The sequence below is a fragment of the Pristiophorus japonicus genome, chromosome 6 (assembly GCF_044704955.1).
Source record: "Pristiophorus japonicus isolate sPriJap1 chromosome 6, sPriJap1.hap1, whole genome shotgun sequence".
In the NCBI taxonomy this organism is placed as follows: domain Eukaryota; kingdom Metazoa; phylum Chordata; class Chondrichthyes; family Pristiophoridae; genus Pristiophorus; species Pristiophorus japonicus.
This window is the reverse complement of record NC_091982.1, coordinates 140709612-140730911: the sequence shown is the minus strand read 5'-3', so window position 1 is coordinate 140730911 and position 21300 is coordinate 140709612. Positions and strand designations below refer to the sequence as shown.

Sequence of the window (21300 nt, the reverse complement as noted above, 5' to 3'; positions counted from 1 at the left end):
GGCCTGATTAACCTGTATCGCTAATTGTAGTGATTTATGTATCTGTACCCCTAGATCCCACTCCTGTTTAGGCTCTTATTTTCCAAGGAGTATGTGGCCTCTTTATTCTTCCAAACAAAATTAACCACCTCACACTTATCTATATTGAAATTAATTTGTCAATTGCACATCCATTCTTTAAGTTTATTGATGTCTTCCTGTATTTTGCCACTGTCTTCCTCAGTATTAACTGTACTCCTCAATTTGTTATCTGTAAATTTTGAAATTGTACTTCTGATTCCCAAGTCCAAATCATTTATGTAAATTGTGAATCACCAATCCCTGCAGAACACCACTTCTCACCTTTTTGCTAATCTGAGTAACTGCCTTTAACCACTAATCTGTTTTGTGTTTGGTAGCCTACTTACTAGCCATTCTGCTACTTGTACTCTGACTCCACATGTTCTGACCTTGGTCATGAGTCTACTATGTGGTACTTTATCGAAGGCCTTTTGAAAATTCAAATATATCACATCTACTACATTACCCTTGTCTACTCTTTCTGTTACTTCAAAGACTACTCTTTATTATATTTTGAGTTTCTAGATGCTTATCTTATTATAGCTTTGAATAAAAACTCCATTATCTTTCCTACTAATGTAAGCTAACTGGTCTATAATTCCCTGTACTTGTTCTATCTCCCATTTTAAATATAGGAATCAGATTAGCTGTGCACCAGTTCTCTGTGCTATTTCTTTTTCTAATGATTTTTTATATATATGTAATAGTGCCTCTGCTATTTCTTCCCTAACTTCTTTTAGTACGCGTGGATGCAATTCATTCGGACCAGGGGTTTTATCATCTCTAAGTTTGATTAGTTTATCAATTATCTCCTCCCCCCCCAACCCCCATTTCTGTCTTAAATGTCTATCTTTTCTTGATATCTTTTTTGATCTTTTAATCCATGTCCATGTCATGTCCATCTTGTTAATCACCCTGGTAAAACTGAGGCAAAGTAACTATTCAATATTTCTGCCATTTCACTGTCATTACCTAAGTTTATCTTGTTCATTCCCTTGTGGCCCTATCCCTAGCCTGATTTTTCTTTTGTTATTTATCTGTCTGTAGAATACTTCACTATTTCTTTTTATATTCCTTGATAATATAGTTTCGTAGTTACTAATTTTTTTTTTAACCTTCTTTCCTAATTGCTTTGTGTTCCATTTTGCCATCCTTGCCTTTATTGTCTATATACTTCGGGCTAGACTTTCGGCATATATCCGCCCATTTAACGCCCGTAATACCGCCGAGATTCTCTTTACCGCCTATATTTGATTATAAATGGAAACTACCGCCCAATTATCGCCCATTTATCACCGGCGGAACATTCGGCTTACAATTACCGCCGGGAATGAGCTAAACCTCCCGCCCATTAAAAAATAATCTTGACGTCATCACTTGTGTACCGGCCAAAGACTGTTTATAATGGAAAATACCGCCCAGATTATCGCCGAGCACTATTTTCGGCAGCTCGCCCATATACCGCCCAAATGATCGCCCACCCAAAAGACGCTCAAGAAAAGCTGCACTCACCTGGCGGTATGGACGCCATTTTGTAAATCTGAGGAAGTTTAATAAAAAGCTGCTTCAACTTGATGGGTGCATTGAAGTAATCCGTGAGTGATTTTAAGGGCGTTTTAAAATCTTGACAATCATCTAGTCATATTGTGGTTAATTTTGAGTTTATATTGTGTTGGTTGAGGACAATTTAATACTTTTGAAGACAGATTAGGGCATTTATAGTAATGGGGCCTGTATTTTCTCAGCCAGTATTGATGACTACTCATATGCTGCAGAATAGAGATGGGAGAAGGTTCATTGACGAGCATTATGTGCCCAATCAGAGATGGCTGGCTGCTGAGGAGGAGGAGACCAACACATTTACAGGGAACAGCGTTCATACCTGCATTAGAAGGCTACGCTTCCGAAAAAAAGTCATCAGTGAGATCTGTCGGCTCATTAAGGCAGACCTGCATCCTACCAGCACCATCAGGACCGCACTGCCCGTTGAGGTTAAGGTTACTGCGGCACTTTCCTTCTATGCATCAGTCTCCTTTCAGGCCTCAGCTGGCGACATTTGCTGCATCTCTCAGCACGCCACACATTGCTGCATACCCGCTGAGAGTGTGGCAATGGTGCTGGTCAACCCTCTTATCACCTGGAGGAGCTCTCGACCGATGTCGACGTTCGCCCTCGACAGTGAGACCATGTTCGGGTTGACATCCGCCTGTCTTTGCGCATGCATACCTCGCCGAACCAAACTTTGCGGGGTCGGCATAGGTGCTGGACTACTCGGAGTGCCCTGCTGCAAGCCGCTTGGCCCCACCACTTCATCAGTTGATGAAGACGTGGCCGCAGGTACATTCGACCCTTGAGTTCCCGACTCAATCTGCATTGAGCAGCATGGTTGAGGCTCTTCATCTTCCTCTGTGGTCTCATCTCTGGCAGTAAGGAGGACCTGGGCTAAAAAGGGCGATGCTCCAGGGGCCTCCAAGTTCCTGCGATGCGCCTGGGGAACTAGAAAACATAATTGAGGTTAGTAGAAGAGAGAGGTTGTCCAGAGTGTCATGAGAATGCTTACGCTGCGCAGGCATATATAGGAGGAGCAACACTACTGCAATAAATATCAATGACCGATGTTACATATAATTAACATGAGAGTACAGAAACTGCATGGCATTACAATAAAATTTTATGATCCAACATTAATTACGTAACATTAATTTATTCATATTATACTCAAATTACTTTAAATTAGCACTGGGTTATACATTACTCACGTGGCGCAACAACCGGATCTGCACCATCACGGGTAGCCGAATGATTATGCACCCCGATAAGGGCTGAAGCCGACTCCTCCAGGTCGGTGAGAAGGTACAACTCTGCATGCCCTCCTCCTGTGCACTCTGCGCGATTCTTAGATAGCTTCTTCTGCAAAAGTGACAAGAGCATGGCATAAGCTAATTGCCTAGGTACTATTACGGAACACACAGATATTATAATCCACAATTAGTCATCATCCATGCTATTCATCGTTAACGTTATATGGTAATACAGTTTGTATGCAGTTGATGCATGGTTAGAAAGCTAGAGAAGAAATTTAATAAGATCGTGGTTAGGAACTAATGTGTGACACCGAGATTACCCAGTTTAATTACAATCCAGCAGATTTACATTTTAATTAATATGTCTGTGCATCATTACAATTATAAATTTAATAATTTAATATTTACTCTAGCAGACCCCACCAGGTCGTTCCAGCGCTTGCGGCACTGGCTTGGCTCTTTGTAATCGTAAGCCGCAGAGGAAACAACTTCGACGCTCTCCGCCCAGATTCTTTGGTACATGCGGGGGTCCCATCCCGGGTTAATTGGCCCCACCGAGTCTCCACCTCGTGGACCAGGGCTGCATTGGCCTCATCGGAGAAGCGTTTCGCCCTCCTCTTCCCTCCAACCTCTGCCAAATCACTATCCTCGCCCATATCACTGACTGCGGATTCCTCATCTTCCATTTCCATTTTTCCAAATAGTTGTTATATTGGATTGATTAGATTATTATCACAGCCTTGAGTGAGACAACCTTCACAAGCAGGCTCCAAAGACAAAATGCGCTATCTCTCTCCCTCCCTTTGTCTTCTGAGCATGCGCAGATGACCCCTGACCTCCCGAATCGCAGGAAAAGTTAATTGACTGAAAAAAAAACGCACATGCGCAGAGTTGCTATGGACGCTGGCCTTACACGACTGAATACATCGCTACCGCTATCGCCCAAATTAAAAAAGCAAAACTAGCATTTTTTTAAATGGGCGATATTCCGGCGGTTCTGAAAAGTGAGACAACCACTATTGCTGGAAATATCGCCCATATAAATGGAAAGTCTAGCCGTTCGTGTGTGCCTTTTTACTTTAGTTTCAATTTTACCCTTTATCTCTTGATTCATCTATGGTGTTTCATTATTGGTTAGTTTTTTATTTCTCCTGAACTCTTATCGATCACTTTTAAAAATATTTCCCACTACTGTTCTATCTCTTTGTTTGCCGCTGTTTTTTTTCCAGTTTACATTCTCATCCCCATAAAATTAGCACTTTTTCCAATCTATTACTTTGGTCTTTGTCCTACATGTGTCTTTCTCGATCATTATTTTAAACTTTATTATGGTGTGATCGCTATTCTGCTCTGGTTCATTGCCCATCACTACATCCAGCAGTGATTCCACTCTTACTGGGTCAGAAAGTCCTGTGAAAATTCCATTCCCTTTTCCCCATTTCCTACCTCTTGCCAGTTTATTTATGGGTAGTTGAAATCTCCCATGATTATTCCTGTATTTTACTCATTTCATAGATTTGATTGCATATTTCTTCTCCATTTCCCTTCCACTATTAGGTGGTTTGTAGAAATAATATGACCCGAACCCTTCTTATCCTTTATCTCAATCCATGTAAATTGTTAATGTCAGTTATGTCCCTTTTTTCTCCTGACATTGTTATCTCTAATTAGCACAGCTAACCCACCCCCTTCCTTACCTATCCTTTCTAAATACGTAGATCCTGAAATATTTAACTGCCAGTCTTGGTCTTTATGTAGCCATCTTTCAGTTATCCCTACTACCTTTGGCTCCTCGCTACAACTTGTTGCCTCCAGTTACCCTGTTTTATTTCAGATGCTGTGCGCACTGCTGTACAGGCATTTTCATTTATTTTTTATTAATTGTTCCACTCACTAACAGCTGTTTTATATGTATGTTCTATAACTATCTGTTCCCTGACCCAACCTTTTGAATTACTTTTGTTTCTCTTGCATTTTTGGTCGCTCTCGTTCCCCGCTTTCTCCTGCCCCCCACCCCCGACTAATTGTTTGATTTTTATTGGACTAAAAGCATAATTATGTCTAATCTCATAAAACAATTTCTGTACCTTTTTAAAATATTGTGAATTCAGACAGATTAGAACACAAATTTTTGATTATATTCTACTTTTATTCAGCATTGATAGCTCACAGGTGTGTTGTACTGCACTGTTGTAGAATATGGGTTAGTTCCTTCACTTTTCCATATGGCTTGTTCCGATTCTCAGTCTTGGCAGTGAGTGATGAGAGTGATCTGAAGGTGTAGGGAAGACCTGAGGACCAGGTTTGTACCTTCCCTTTCGTAACCGGGTCCCACATCCCTTACATTTACTGTCCAATATCTAGTGATACAATAATGTGAACGGGAGGGTGGGATGGAGGCGAAGAGGAGAGAAGGAAGGGGAGAGAGAAAGAGACACAGGAGGGCGGGATTAGAGGGGAAAGAGGAAACTCAACGCCCACACCCCATTTCTCAGAAAGCTTGGTGTATGTGTGTTACAAGGAACATCATTGGAGTGGATGAAATCCAGAAGTCACAACACTGTCACTATTCACTTCATACCCAATAAACCTGTTAACAATCCGCACACAATGCCCCATCTATGGCGGAGGGGGGGTGGTGGGTAGTAAGGTCATACACTTGCGCTGAGGTAAGGCACATAGGCTGGAGGAGGCAGCACTTGCGCTAGGATAATGGACTTCAGCTGGGGGAGGGATGCACTTGCGCTGGGGTAAGGGACTTCGGCTGGAACTTGGGAGGCTTTTGCTGGGTTGTTCGAGATCTGTCCTCGATGGCTTCAGAAGTCAGAATGAATCAAATTACATTTACACATTTACAACTTCAGGGTGTGGCTTATCCTCCAGGGTGTGGCTTATCCTCCAAGCGGACCAATCAGCAATAGATCATGTAATAATGGAGAGCCAATCAGACATGGCGGCCATTTTATTAGTACAAATAATTGTGTCCAAGAATGAAACCCCTTGTTGTTTGAAGCGTATATAAAATTTTGTGTGTGCTATCGAGTACTTCTTTCAAAAGGCGGACTGATAAATAAATACAAATCCACAAGCTGCCTTATTTAACAAATAATAAGTAGAAGAAGAGCAAATGATTAAAACAAATCACATATTTCAAAGCATTCCTCAAAATCTAGAAAATAACAAAACTTTTATTGAGCTATTAGTACTTCGATGGGGAGAAATTTCTTCACTCAAAGGGTTGTGTATTTTTGGAATTCTGTACCCCAGAGGGCTGTGGAGGCTTAGTTGTTGGAGTATATTCAAGAGAGAGATCATTAGATTTTTGGATATTAATGGAATCAAGGGATATGGGGATAGTGCAGGAAGTTGGAGTGGAGGTAGAAGACGAGCCATGATATTGAATGGCAGAGCAGGCTCAAAGGGCCAAAGGGCCAAATGGCCTATTCCTACTCCTGTTTCTTATGTTCTTATGACACTGTCACTACCAGATCTTCCATACTGAACCAGACCACTTGTTCCTTTGTTTCCTATCTGGACAGGAGGCCCTCTGGGTCTGGGGATTGAACAGTTGAGCTGGCAGTTACACTGGCTACTGCCACCTTGGGAAATGTTGCCTGTTACTACCCCCTGTTTAATGAAATAAGTATGACATTTCACTGGAGCATCTAAACGACTTGCATGTCACAAGTTGAAGTGGTATGCTAGAAGCATCGTTCAGGATAGAATCATAGAAACTGCCTCAGATGTTACAATTGCTTATGATCTTCGCAATCAGTCTGGGGATCAATGGATTGGGAGAATAATATCAGAAACTACAGCACAGAAGGAAGCCATTCGGCCCATCGGGCCTGTGCTGGCTCTATGAAAGAGCAGCCATGCTTAGTCCTACATCCCCGCTTTTTGTTAACAACCCTGTAAGTTCCTCATCAATCACTTGTCCAACTTCCTTTTAAAATTGTTTATGAAATCAGCTTGCACCACCTTTTCAGGTCGAGCGTTCCAGATCCCATCAACTGAATGAAAATATTTCTCCTCGCCTCCCCTCTAAATCTTTTGCTAATGATTTTGAATCTATGCCCCCTAGTTATTGACCCACTCACCAGAAGGAATAATATTTCTCTCTCTACTCTATCAAAACCTCTCATCTTGACAACCTCTATTAGGTCATCTCTTAACTTTCTCTGTTCCAAGGGAAACAGTCCTTACTATTTCAACCCCTCCTCATAACTCAAGTCCCTGGTAACATCCTGGTAAATCTCCTCTACCCTTTCTAAGGCTTTTACATCTTTCCTGAAGTATGGTGCCCAGGATTGTCCACAATACTCCAGCTGAATCCTAACCAGTGATTATAAATCCGAGTGTGATCTTTGTTTTTATATTCTACTACTCTATTTATAAGCCCAAGAAACTCCTGTGCTTTTGTAACCAGCTTATCAACTTGTCATGCCACCTTTAAGGATTTGTGTGTATGGATACCAAGGTCTCTCTGCTCATCTACACTTTTCAAAATCAAGCCTTTTTATAGCATACTGTTTTCCATATTAGTCCTTGCAAAGTGCATCACTAAACATTTCTCTGCAATGAATTCCAGCTGCCAGGCTTCTGCCCATTTCACAATCCTGTCTACCCTCCTAGAACTACTCTCATCAGGATCTTCTACTTTGTCAATTTTTGTAACATCTGTAAACTTTAAAAAGCTGCTCCCTACTCCTGAATCTAGATCATTTATAAAATTTGAAGAGTAATGGACCCAAAACTGATCCTTGGAGAAAACCACTGTAAACAACCTTCCATTTGAAAAACATCCATCCGCTACCGCCCTTTGCTTCCTGTCACTGAGCCAATTTTGTGTCCATCGCACCACTTTCCCCTTAATTCCATGGGCTTCCATCTTCTTTGTGGTACATTGTCGAATGCCTTCCAAAAGTCTATATACATCATCTACTGCATTACCTTGATCAACCTGCTCTGTTACCTCATCAAAGAACTCAATCAAGTTAGACATGATTTGTCTGTAACAAATTCATGTAATCAAGGATCTCCTTGATTAACCCATGCCTTTGGAGATTAAAGTTTATTTTGTCCCTGATGGTTTCAATAACTTTCCGATCACCAATGTTAGGCTGACTAGCCTGTCATTTCCTAGTTTATACCTTACTCCTTTTTTGATTAGTGGCATAAAGTTAGCAACCCTCCAGTCTATTAGTACTACTCCTTTATCCAATGAGGATTGAAAGATTTATGACCAATGCCTCTGCTATTTGTACCTTTGCTTCTTTCAGCAACTTAGGATGAATTCCATCTGCACCAGGTGACTTACCACCATTCAGTAATGCTAATCTTTTTATTGTAACCTTCACATCATCCGCTCCCTTTGTGAAAACTGTTACAAAGTGCTCATTTCATTCTTTAGCCATGTTCTCTGCCTCTACATGAAGTTTTCCCTTTGAGTCCTTAATAGACCCAACATAAGAACATAAGAAATAGGAGCAGGCCATATGGCCCCCCGAGCCTGCTCCGCCATTCAATAAGATCATGGCTGATCTGATCATGGACTCAGCTCCACTTCCCTGCCCGCTCCCCATAACCCCTTATCGTTTATGAAACTCTATTTCTGTCTTAAATTTATTCAATGTCCCAGCTTCCACAGCTCTCTGAGGCTGCGAATTCCACAGCCTCTGAGAGAAGAAATTTCTCCTCATTTCTGTTTTAAATGGGCGGCCCCTTATTCGAAGATCATGCCCTCTAGTTCTAGTCTCCCCCATCAGTGGAAACATCCTCTCTGCATCCACTTTGTCAAGATCACCTCTCATTCTTCTGAATTCCAATGAATAGAGGCCCAACCTACTCAACCTTTCCTCATAAGTCAACCCCCTCATCCCCGGAATCAACCTAATGAACCTTCTCTGAACTGCCTCCAAAACAAGTATATCCTTTTGTAAATATGGAAACCAAAACAGCTAACAGTATTCCAGGTGTGGCCTCACCAATACCTTATATAGCTGTAGCAAGACTTCCCTGCTTTTATACTCCATCCCCTTTGCAATAAAGGCCAAGATACCATTGGCCTTCCTGATCACTTGCATACCATCCTTTTGTGTTTCATGCACAAGTACCCCCCCAGGTCCCGCTGTACTGCAGCACTTTGCAGTCTTTCTCCATTTAAATAATAACTTACTCTGATTTTTTTTTCTGCCAAAGTGCATGACCTCACACTTTCTGACATTATACTCCATCTGTCAAATTTTTGCCCACTCACTTAGCCTGTCTATGTCCTTTTGCAGATTTTTTGTGTCCTCCTCACACATTGCTTTTCCTCCCATCCTTATATCGTCAGCAAACTTGGCTTAGTTATACTCAGTCCCTTCTTCCAAGTCGTTAATATAGATTGTAAATAGTTTATATGTTTATGGATAGATGCTTTGTTTGAATTCAAAACCACATTCCCCAGTACTAGACTACTCTGTGGACTTCGTTCATTGTATGCTACATTTAATTTAATAGTAATTTAATTTAAATTACACCAAACTCCTTCTATGGCCAGTCAAAAATCCCCAAATATGATAATTCTGTTACAACCAAAAAAATGTTGCTGGATATGTACTTTTATTTTCAGATTTCTCAATCATGTTGCCGTGGAGGTACAGCAGTAACCTAATGGCAGTGGCCCATTGTTAAATGTCGCCAATTCTGCAACGTAATAATGGGTAGTGTTGAAGGCTGCAGTTATACTGCAATACTTCTGAGATTAACTGTGTATGAATTGCAGCTGGCAACATCACTGTTCCGTTGCCTGTTTAAGAATGGCATAGTCTGCCAGGAGAAAGAAATGTGTGCAGAGTTTTGTTTCCAGCAGTTACATTTTTAATATTTTAAGACTGCAACAAGCGCTTCTTTCGAAAACTATTAAAAGACTGTGCTGCGAAGGTCCAGTGGACACCCGAGAATTTTTTAAACCCGACTTGACTGGAGGTATAATCCATATGGTGTCAAACTCTTAATAGTTTGAGATGGCGTACCAAAAGCTGGAATCAGGTTAGATCAGGCTGCTTTAAGTAGCACAAATTTAGCAATAACATTGCATCCCAAGCGATCCTAAGTCTCTCCCTGAGAGACTTAGGTACTTCATAACAAATGTATGACAAAACATTTGTTATTTAGGGTTCATCCTGCATTTTGAAGCTGAATGGAAATTGAGAATAAGGAGCACCTTGCCTTTTCATCATCAAAATAACCATAAAATGCAAATTAGTAAAGACAATTTTAAAAGTGTGTATTTGAAAAATATTGTTGAGTATTTAAATATAACATTCAACACAAGTCTATATATGGAGAGAAGAGTTATTTTCACTCGATCGATCAAGGGAGAAACGGCTCACACCAGTCCCACACCTCCACTGCTCTCACTGAACAATCGTCGGGTCACTGTCTTTTACAGTCAAAATATATACAAAATCATGAAGTTCCGCGCGGAAATCTTGCATTTGTTGTTTCCTTGACGTGTCACAAATTTTCGCCTATCTACTACGATTACATTGGTTAATACAATTAAAGTTTTGTTGCATCCCCCTATGCGCCCTTTATCTGATTATTTACGTGCCGCATCATTTTCATGTTTGAACTCTTCCCCCTTCTCTCCCACCCCTGGCCCATCTACCCTCAACCAGCTGGGATGTTCTCACTCCTCCTTTGTTTCCCGTTACCTCCTACCACTCCATGTGACACCTATCCTAACCTTGGAGTTTATTTTTCGTTAAATAATGTCTCCAACCTAGCCCAACTGTCTAGTTTTTTTCTGCGATAAGCTGATTTATCTTCTTGAGAGTTCTTTTGACCTCAGCCACAACCCTTGCTAAGTCTCGGAATGTCTAGTTCAGCAGTTTCCCTGTATTCAACACGTGTCTTTTCTGTTTTTACTTTCAGCCTATGTCGAGGAAATATTAGCTTAAATTAACTCAGGCGGAGACTTTCAGAACTGCACTTTCGAGAGAATTGTATTTTAAAAAGCGAGATATCTCGGAGAGCCTGCTTGGACCATACCAAGGCAGAAAACTCTGCCGTACAGGCAAATTGTCCCTATCTTTATACAGAAATTGAATACAGAAATATAAAAGGAATCTTATTCATTAGTCCCACGAGTACAAAGGTCGTCTCGGGAGGTACACACACTATCTATCCTTGCATAGTTTCTCCCTGTTCACAGTCTGATAAGCAGAATAAAAGGAGACTCCCTTTTAATACCAGATGGTCATTTAATTGCATCTCTAAGTTTCAAGGCTAAAAAAACGTGGCTATTTTTCTAGTCCTATTATTTCTTTAAGCATAGCAAAAACAGAATTTAACCCTTCCCTTTTCCATAAGCCATAGATTCATAGATTCTTTCTTCCACAGCCTTGCTCGTGATTTTAACTTCACTTAATTAAGTTCCCTCTGATGAATTTTTCCCCTCTACAATTAGCAATAGATGTGATTTCACAGTTCTCTCCTTTAACAGTGGGTACATTATTCTCAATTTCCATTCAACTTCAAAATGCACAGTGAACCATAAATAATCATAAGCAGTAGCCATTTTGTCAAATTATCTCTTTGAACCATGCAGAAAGTGGGTTATGAGAATATTTTGTATGGTTTCTGCATTAGAGAGCTATGCTGTAAATCTGATGCACCAATCACATCACTGGAAAGATATTTGTGACCTGTGCGAGTATGCAAATGATCACAGCAACTTTATGGTATGTGATGAGAGGATTGTTGTTTCAAAGGTTGTGATATATTTGGGGCTGATTTATTGCTGTACATTTTGGAATGGCAGCAAATACCACGTTATAAAAGCTTCAGATCATTATCCAAATGGCATTTGTGAATAATACTTGTTCAGGTGATGAATGCCGCATGAGCAAACACTTATTCTGTCAGATACTATGAGCTGCGTAATTATAGTTGGCCAAACATTCCACTACAGCAGAGACATAAGTAGGTTTGATTTCGGAGTAAGGATGGTTTAAGGGCACGGGCACATTAGTTAGCACAGAGGGGGAGGGGAAACGAGAGAGAATGGGACAAAAGCAAAATGTTGCAGATGCTGAAAATTTGAAATAAAAACAGAAAATGCGGGAAATGCTCAGCAGGTCTCAAAAGGGTGGTAGAAATGGGTGAGGTTGAGGGAGGGCCGAGGATGTAGAAAAGCGGCAATGATGATGGCTGGTCGGGGAAGAGTGTGAGGGTGGGGGGGAAGGAGTCACAAAGTGATGTCCCAGCACAAGGAAGAGTGCTGAGGATAAATTATCAGTAAATATTCAGTTTATTCTACCATAACTTAAACTAAGTAAGTAATTAGTTAAAAAAATATAAGCTGACTTGATCAAATACATAAACTTTAATTAATTAAATAAATAAAACAAGTTTAGATAGCGATGGCAGTGCAGGAGATGTGGTGCAACTGCGGCATGTGGGAGTTTGTGGAGAGCCTTGCGATCCCGCACAACCACATCTGCATTAAATGTCGGCATCTCGAGGAACTTCTGCTCAGAGTTGTTGAGTTGGAGTCCGAAGTGCAGATATTGCGGGGCATCAGGAAGAAGGAGCGTTACCTGGACATTTTGATCCAGCAGGTAGTCACACCCCTTAGGTTAGGTACTGGTACATGTCTGATTAGTGGTCAGGGACCGGAGGGTGTGACTGCGAGTCTGGCAGGTGAGGGAACCCCAGGTACAGTGCTGGAGGAGCCTCAACCTTTGCCTTTATCCAACAGATACGAGTTTCTTGCTGTCTGTGTGGATGAGAGCAAAGTCTGCAGGATGTATGAGCAAACTGACCACGGCACTGTGTTGGAGAAGGCCATTCAAGTGGGAAAAGTGAAAAGAAGTGTGGTAGTGTTATGGACTGATACTGCTCTCTGCAGCGTTGGCCGGGAGCTCCGAAGGTTGTGTTGCCTGCCCGCTGCCAGGGTTAAGGGCATCTCCTCGCAGCTGGAGAAGAATGTGGAAGGGGAGGATCCAATTGTCATGGTCCATGTAAGAACCACGACATAGGTAAAACTAGGAATGAGATTCTGCTGAGGGACTTTGAAGAGCTGGGGTCCAAATTAATAAGCAGAACCTCACAGGTAATAATCTCTGGATTGTTACCTGAGCCCCACACACACATTGTCATCGGGACAAATAGATTAGGTTAAATGCAAGGCTGAAAGAGTGGTGTGGAAGGCAGGAGTTTCGAGTCATGGGGGCTCTGGCACCAGTTCTGGGGAAAGAGGGAACTATTCATTTGGCACAAACTCCACTTAAACAGGGCTGGGATCAGTGTCCTGGCAAATTTAATTTCTAAGGTGATGAGATGGAGCTTTTTTTTATTCGTTCATGGGATGTGGGCGTCTATGGCAAGGGCAGCATTTATTGCCCATCCCTAATTGCCCTCGAGACGATGCTGGTGAGCTGCCTTCTTGAATTGCTACAGTCCATGAGGTGAAGGTACTCTCAGTGCTGTTAAGGAGGGATTTCCAGGATTTTGACCCAGCGACGATGAAGGAATAGTGCTATATTTCCAAATCAGGATGGTGTGTGACTTGGTGATGGTGTTCCCATGTATCTGCTGCCCTTGTCCTTCTATGTGATAGAGGTTGCGGGTTTGAGAGGTGTTGTCGAAGAAATCTTGGCGCGTCGCAGAGATGGACCTTGTAGATGATACACACTACAGCCACGGTGCGCTGATGGTGGAGGAAGTGAATGTTTAAGGTGGTGGATGGGAGCCAATCAAGCGGGCTGCTTTGTCCTTGATGGTGCTGAGCTTCTTCAATATTGTTAGAGCTGCACTCATCCAGGCAAGTGGAAAGTATTCCAACACTCCTGACTTGTGCCTTGTCGATGGTGGAAAGGCTTTGGGGAGTCAGGAGGTGAGTCACTCGCCGCAGAATATCCAGCTTCTGACCTGCTCTTGTAGCCACAGTATTTATGTGACTGGTCCAGTTAAATTTCTGGTCAATGGTGACCCCCAGGATGTGATGATGGTGATTCAGCGATGATAATCCCATTAATTGTCAAGGGGCAGTGATTAGACTCTCTCTTGTTTGAAATACTCATTGCCTGGCACCTGTGTGGCACGAATGTTATTTGCTACTCATCAGCTCAAGCCTGAATGTTGCCCAGGTCTTGCTGCATGGTGCACGAGCTGCTTCATTATGTGAGGAGTTGCAAATGGAAGTGAACACTGCTATCATCAGCGACCATCCCCACTTCTGACACTATGATGGAGGGAAGGTCATTGATGAAGTAGCTGAAGATGGTTGCAGTGATGTCCTGGGGCTGGGTTGATTGTACCAACCACAACCATCTTCCTTTATGCTAGGTATGAGTTCAGTCAGTGGAGATTTTTACTCCTGATTCCCATTGATGTCAAACTAATGAAGAGGTGGGATGGTGGAAGGATTCATGTAAAGGTAAATCCAAAAGCAGCAAGAGAAAAGTCAAGGCTGTAGAGCAGAATAGCCATTCGGATAAAATTAAACAGTGTGGGTCATGAAGAGACAGAGAGCTTAACAAAGGTAATAGGGCATTAGTGACTAAGGTGACATCAGGAAAAAAATAAAGAAAAAGCTAAATGTAAAGGAGCAGTCTATTTAAATGCACAAAGCATTCACAACAAACTAGATGAATTAATAGCACAGATAAAAATAAATGGGTTTGATCTAATAGCCATTATGGAGATGTGGTTGCAGATGGCCAAGGTTGGGAACTGAATATTCCAGGATACTTTAATTGTAGAAGAGATAGGCAAAATGAAAAAGGTGGGGGTGGGGATAGCCCTGATAAAGGGTGCGAAAAAGACAGTAGAGAGGAAGGATCTTGGCTCAGAAAATCAACGTGCAGAATCAGTTTAGGTGGAGCTGAGAAATTACATGGGGCAGAAAACACTGGTGGAAATAGTTTATAGGCCCCCTTAACCGTAGTTGCTGTACAGAGTATAAATCAGGAAATTAGAGGTGCATCTTACAGTATTACAGTAATGGGGGGCGCTTTAATCTTTATATAGACTGGGCAAACCACATTTGCAGTAATAGTGTGGAGGACTGGTTCATGGAATGCATTCAAGATAGTTTTCTACATCGGTATGTTAAGGAACCAACTAGGGAACAGGCTATTTTAGATATAGTATTGGGCAATGAGACAGGGTTAATTAATAACCTTGTAGTAGAGGAGCCTCTGGGGGAAAGGTGGTCATTATATAATATATTGAATTTGAGAGTGATTTAAGTTAAGTACGAAAGTAGGGCCTTGCATCTGAACAAAGCAAACTACGTAAGTATGCGGAGCGAGTTGGCTAAGGGAAAAGTGCTCATAATATGATAGAATTTTATACAGAATTTGAGAGTGATTTAAGTTAAGTACGAAAGTCGGGTCTTGCATCTGATCTGGTATGCGGAGCGAGTTGGCTAAGGTAAATTGGGGAACTAGATTAAAAGATATGAGGGTGGATAAGTAGCGTTGAATATTTAAACAAATAATTCATAATTCACAATGAATATACATTCTCAAGGAATAATCCCTTTCTTCCCCCCACCCCCGAATGGAAAAATGGTCCAATCATGACTAACAAGATCATATTAGATTAAAGGATTATAACGTTGTTAACATTTGTAGTAAGCCTTAGGATTGAGAGATACTTAAAATTCAGCAAAGGATGACCAAGAAGTTGATAGAGAGAGAAAATAGAATGAGAGTAAACTAGCAAGAGACATAAAAATAGATTGTAAACGCTTCTATAGCTTTGTAAAAAGAAAGAGATTACTAAAGTAAAGATGGGTTTCTTCGAGGCAGAGACAGGAGAAATTATAATGGGAAATAAGGAAATGGTAGAGACATTAAATGAATACTATGTTTTCACGACAGAAGACACAAAAAAAATTATGGATATAGTGGGGAACCAAGGGCCTTTTTTAAAAAAAAATTAGTATTGGTAAAGAAATAGTACTGGACAAATTAATGGGACTAAAAGCTGACAAATTGTCTGGACCTGATGGCCGACATCTTAGGGTTTTAAAAGAGGTGGCTGCAGAGATAGTGGATGCATTGGTTTTGATCTTCCAGAATTCCCATTTTAGAATGGCTCCCGCAGATTGGAAGGTAGCAAACGTAATTCCGCTATTCAAGAAAGAGAGAAAACCAGAAACTATAAGCTAGTTAGCCATTAATAGTAGGGAAAATGCTGATGATACAAAGCTAGGTGGGAAAGTAAGCTGTGAGGAGAACACAAAGGGACTGCAAAGGGATATAGACAGGTTAACTAAGTAGGCAAGCACATGGCAGATAGAATATAACGGGGAAAATTGTGAAGTTATCCACTTTGGTAGGAAAAATAGAAAATAGTTTTTTTTTGACTGGTGAGAAACCAAAATATTAGTATTCAGAGGGACCTGGATTTCCTTGCACATGCATCACAGAAAGCTAACATGCAGGTACAGCAAGCAATTAGGAAAGCAAATTAGCCTTTAGGATTTGAGTATGAGTAATGAAGTCTTACTGCAATTATATAGGGCCCTGGTGAGACCACACCTGGCGTATTGTGTACAGTTTTGGTCTCCTTACCTAAGGAAGGATATACTTTCCTTAGAGGGAAAGGTTCACTAGCCTATATCTTGGGATGAGGAGATTATCCTATAAGGAGATATTGAGTAGACGAGGCCTATATTCTCGTGAGTTCAGAAGAATGAAAGGTGATCTAATTGAAACAGATAAAATTCTTAAGGGGCTTGACAGAATAGTTTCCTCTGACTGGGGAGCCCAGAACTAGGGGTCACAGTGACCGAATGAGGTTGGCCATTTAGGACTGAGATGAGGAGAAATGTATTCATCAGGGTTGTGAATCTTTGCAATTCTCTATCTCATAGAGCTGTGAATGCTCAGTCATTGAGTATATTCATGTCAGAGATCGGTAGACTTTTGGATATTAAGGTGATGGGGCAGAAAAGTGGTGTTGAGGTAGAAGATCAGTCATGATCTTATTGAATTGTGGAGAACTATAGAATCATAGAAATTTATAGCACGAAAGGAAGCTATTTCGGCCCATTGTGTCGCGCCGGCCAACAAAAAACCATCCAACCTAATCCCACTTTCCAGCTCTTGGTTCATAAAGGCTCGACGTACTGAATTGTGTACTCCTGCTCCTATTTCTTATGTTCTTAGTCAAGCAGCATCTGTGGAGAGAGAGAGAGAGAGAGAGAGAGAGAGAGAGAGAGAAACAGAGCTAATGGGAGTTTTAGCCTCCAAAAATAGGCGGGTTTGGATTGGGTGGGATGTGAAAATGTTAAAAATCTGAATTCTGACTGCAACCCGCCCATTTCCGGTTTTAATGGAGGAGGGATGGGGCGCAGGCAACCAACTCGCTCCCAGGAGGCGGGTTAACAATTTAAATATAATGAGACTGCGTGCCTCATATTTAACCAATATTTTAAATGTAAGCATGGCCATCTGAGTTTTCTCGGCCTCAGGAAACCTGGCGGCTAAAAGGAGGTCTTTCCACTTATCTAAAATTCTGAATGTTTTGGGAAGGAATTTATGACGCGACTAACAATGTAGGTATTGTGTGTTGTTGGGTGTGTCCTCTTAATCAAAATCAAGTTATTCAAATGATCTAATAATTCCATTTTTGCAATCAAAAACAACCAAATTATCAGGACTGGTTTCTGGAAAGATCTGTTGTAAATTTTGTTCTACATTGAACCCCCTGCCAATGCTGTTAGACCACACATTTCACCCTCCAGTTTTACCATGACACAGGTTCCCCCTCCATAGTGTTGCAAAACCACAACTGTTCTGCCAATGCTACCAAAGCCCAGTATCCCATAGCTCCTCCCAGTGTTTCTCAGCGCCGTGCATTTACCCAGCACATCATGCCTACTATCTTATGTATCCTGTCTTGTATTCATTAATCATTAATAAATCAGAGCTGAGGATGAATGGAACGTCTGCATCAAAAGCAAGCAGAGTAGCTACCAATGAGAAACTGCAAAGGACATATGTAAACGGCTGTAACAGTGGATTTTTCTCAGTGTTACCTGAGCTGAATTTCTTAATTTATAATTTCTGAGGCTAAATTAATCATTTTTTTTCTTAGCAATAAGCCAGCAGTCTGAAAGCCGACTGGATATCATGGTGATTTGGAGTGTTATTACACAATGTAGGGTCATTAATCACAATTTGAAGTATTGCATACCTTTGAGTTAAAATGGCTCCTGAAAGCCATGATAGATGAAGTAATATACCATTTACAAGCTGAGGTCTTGGCTCAGACAAGCAGATCAAATGGTAGGCACTTGGGTTGATGACTGAAAACTTGATGAGTGAAACCCTCTCATCGCACTGAGGGGCATGGAGTGTGACCTTTTATTTTCTCCCTGTCCTCATTCTTTCCAATCTCCCCCACCCCCACCTCCTTCCACTTCCCCTGTATTCCCTGTACTACAGCATTGAGCATTTAGGTTGCAGCAACCATGATAAACATAAAAAGTTGCATTCTTTGTCCCAGAATACCCATGAGGAACTCAACAGGGGATCTAGCAACAATTACAACAGCAACTTTTAATTATATAGCGCCTTTAACGTAATGAAACGTCCCAAGGCGCTTCACAGCAGTGTTACAAAACAAAACAGATAAATTTGACACCGAGCCACACAAGAAGAAATTAAGGCAGATGGTTAAAGAGGTAGGTTTTAAAGAGTGTCTTAAAGGAGGAAAGAGAGGCGGAGAGAGTTCCAGAGCTTAGGACCCAAACAGCTGAAGGCACGGTCACTGATGGTTAAGCAGTTATAATGAGGGATGTTCAAGAGGGCAGAATTTGAGGAGCGCAGACATTTTGTGGGGTTGTGAGGCTGAAAAAGATTAGAGATAGGGAGGGGTGAGGCCATGGAGTGATTTGTAAACAAGGATGAGAATTTTGAAATCGAGGTGTTTAACCGGGAGCCAATGTAGGTCAGAAAGCACAGTAATGAGTGATTGTGACTGTATAATAGCTTTCAATTATACCAACTCAGGAGTTAGACTTCTCTATTACCATTTGTAGGTAAGAAATGATATTGTTCTCAATATTCCAAAACGAAGTCTGTCTGTAATGTTTTAAAAAGGTTGAAATTGTTTCCTATTTTAAATAGGAAAAAAATATAGCTTACGAGTATGATAATGAAATGTGTCTATGATTTGGGGGATATGATTGGTATACTGCTTTCCCTACCTGCCAAATGATTACAGAAGAGAGAGAAATGTCAATTATGCAACGTCTGAATTGAATTCAGTCAATTTTTCTTTCTGAAGCCTTCTATGCTAGAATGTAGAGACACTTGAATAATATCAGAATTATTTGGTGACTTGCACCAGCTGTTGTGGACAAACAGCTTATTTAGTAAACACTTATTTTCTAGAGGATAATGCAATTTAGGCTCGTAATTTTTTTTTATATTCTAGGGAGAAACAAAATCTAATGCTACTATTTTACACCCCAAATACAAGAGTTCACCTGGAATCATTATTCAAAATTAATATTTTTGATTATTGGACAGGCTTTATCCTGGAAACTGGAAAACAGGAGTCATTGATGCCTACTTTTCTGCAGTCTACTAGGAATGGTGCAGGCAATGCTTGTGTATCAGTGATGAGCTCTTTGCCATTTCCTGAAGCCTTGGGCTTTACCATGTCCCTCAAAATAGCTGCTTGCTGCATACTTGTTTGTTGACTCTTCCCCAGTACAACAATGTACAGTGCCATTAGCTATACATACACAAATGTATAGCTTTAAAAGATGGAGATATTACCTTTTGTTTAATGGAAAGGTGGTAACAATTTTTTGCTCAGCCAGAGGCTGTGTGAAGGAGCTGGAATTTATTTCAGTTTTGTTTGCTTCCCTTTGTAGATCATGCCTCCGAGGTCCAAGTGACTATGATGTTGACCGAGAGCTGCAAGTTGCGTGGACTCCATCACAGGTAAGTGCACAGACACGAGAATAGGTGAATGATTATCGAGCTGCATTTTGTAGGTTTCTGATGGAATTTCGGAAGATATACGAGAACGGCAAATGGGTTTTATTGATCAAATCTGATTTATATATAAATTCACATCTATCTATTCTACTTAAAGTTGTGAAATATTTTTCTTTGCATAAGCTAGGAAGGTATTAAGTATTTTTGTTACACCCACAAGCCATGCTTTTTTTTGTTTCTAAATAAATAGGCTTTATTTACAACAAAATTAATATTCTAATCACCAATAGTTTGCAGTTAAAAATAATAAATCCCTGGAGTTATTGGTAATCTCAGGATAAGAAGTTGCCAAATGCAGCTGCTGTTCTGAGGGAGTGTTCAGGCACATGAAGGCAGGGTCATAGAAACATAGAAACATAGAAAATAGGTGCAGGAGCAGGCCATTCAGCCCTTCTAGCCTGCACCGCCATTCAATGAGTTCATGGCTGAACATGAAACTTCAGTACCCACTTCCTGCTTTCACGCCATACCCCTTGATCCCCCGAGTAGTAAGGACTTCATCTAACTCCCTTTTGAATATATTTAGTGAATTGGCCTCAACTACTTCCTGTGGTAGAGAATTCCACAGGTTCACCACTCTCTGGGTGAAGAAGTTTCTCCTTATCTCGGTCCTAAATGGTTTACCCCTTATCCTTAGACTGTGACCCCTGGTTCTGGACTTCCCCAACATTGGGAACATTCTTCCTGCATCCAACCTGTCCAAACCCGTCAGAATTTTAAACGTTTCTATGAGGTCCCCTCTCACTCTTCTGAACTCCAGTGAATACAAGCCCAGTTGATCCAGTCTTTCTTGATAGGTCAGTCCCACCATCCCGGGAATCAGTCTGGTGAATCTTCGCTGCACTCCCTCAATAGCAAGTATGTCCTTCCTCAAGTTAGGAGACCAAAACTGTGCACAATACTCCAGGTGTGGCCTCACCAAGGCCCTGTACAATTGTAGCAACACCTCCCTGCCCCTGTACTCAAATCCCCTCGCTATGAAGGCCAACATGCCATTTGCTTTCTTAACCGCCTGCTGTACCTGCATGCCAACCTTCAATGACTGATGTACCATGACACCCAGGTCTCGTTGCACCTTCCCTTTTCCTAATCTGTCACCATTCAGATAATAGTCTGTCTCTCTGTTTTTACCACCAAAGTGGATAACCTCACATTTATCCACATTATACTTCATCTGCCACGCATTTGCCCACTCACCTAACCTATCCAAGTCACTCTGTAGCCTCATAGCATCCTCCTCGCAGCTCACACTGCCACCCAACTTAGTGTCATCCGCAAATTTGGAGATACTACATTTAATCCCCTCGTCTAAATCATTAATGTACAATGTTGTTCTCCACCTATGGACTGCAATAGTAGCTCGTTAGAGGCGTTATGTTGAATTGGGAAAGAAAGTCTTCAGTGGAGTGCCACAG

General features: G+C 41.3%; 1 protein-coding gene across 1 annotated transcript in view; it reads left to right on the top strand.

Annotated features, from left to right (window-relative positions):
* Window positions 1–21300, top strand: part of ryk (receptor like tyrosine kinase) — a 316752-nt gene that overhangs the window by 186635 nt on the left and 108817 nt on the right. Inside the window, exon 10 of the mRNA XM_070884019.1 lies at window positions 19759–19828. Within this exon, the coding sequence (XP_070740120.1) occupies window positions 19759–19828 (70 nt within the window). The remainder of the gene's footprint in view (window positions 1–19758; window positions 19829–21300) is intronic.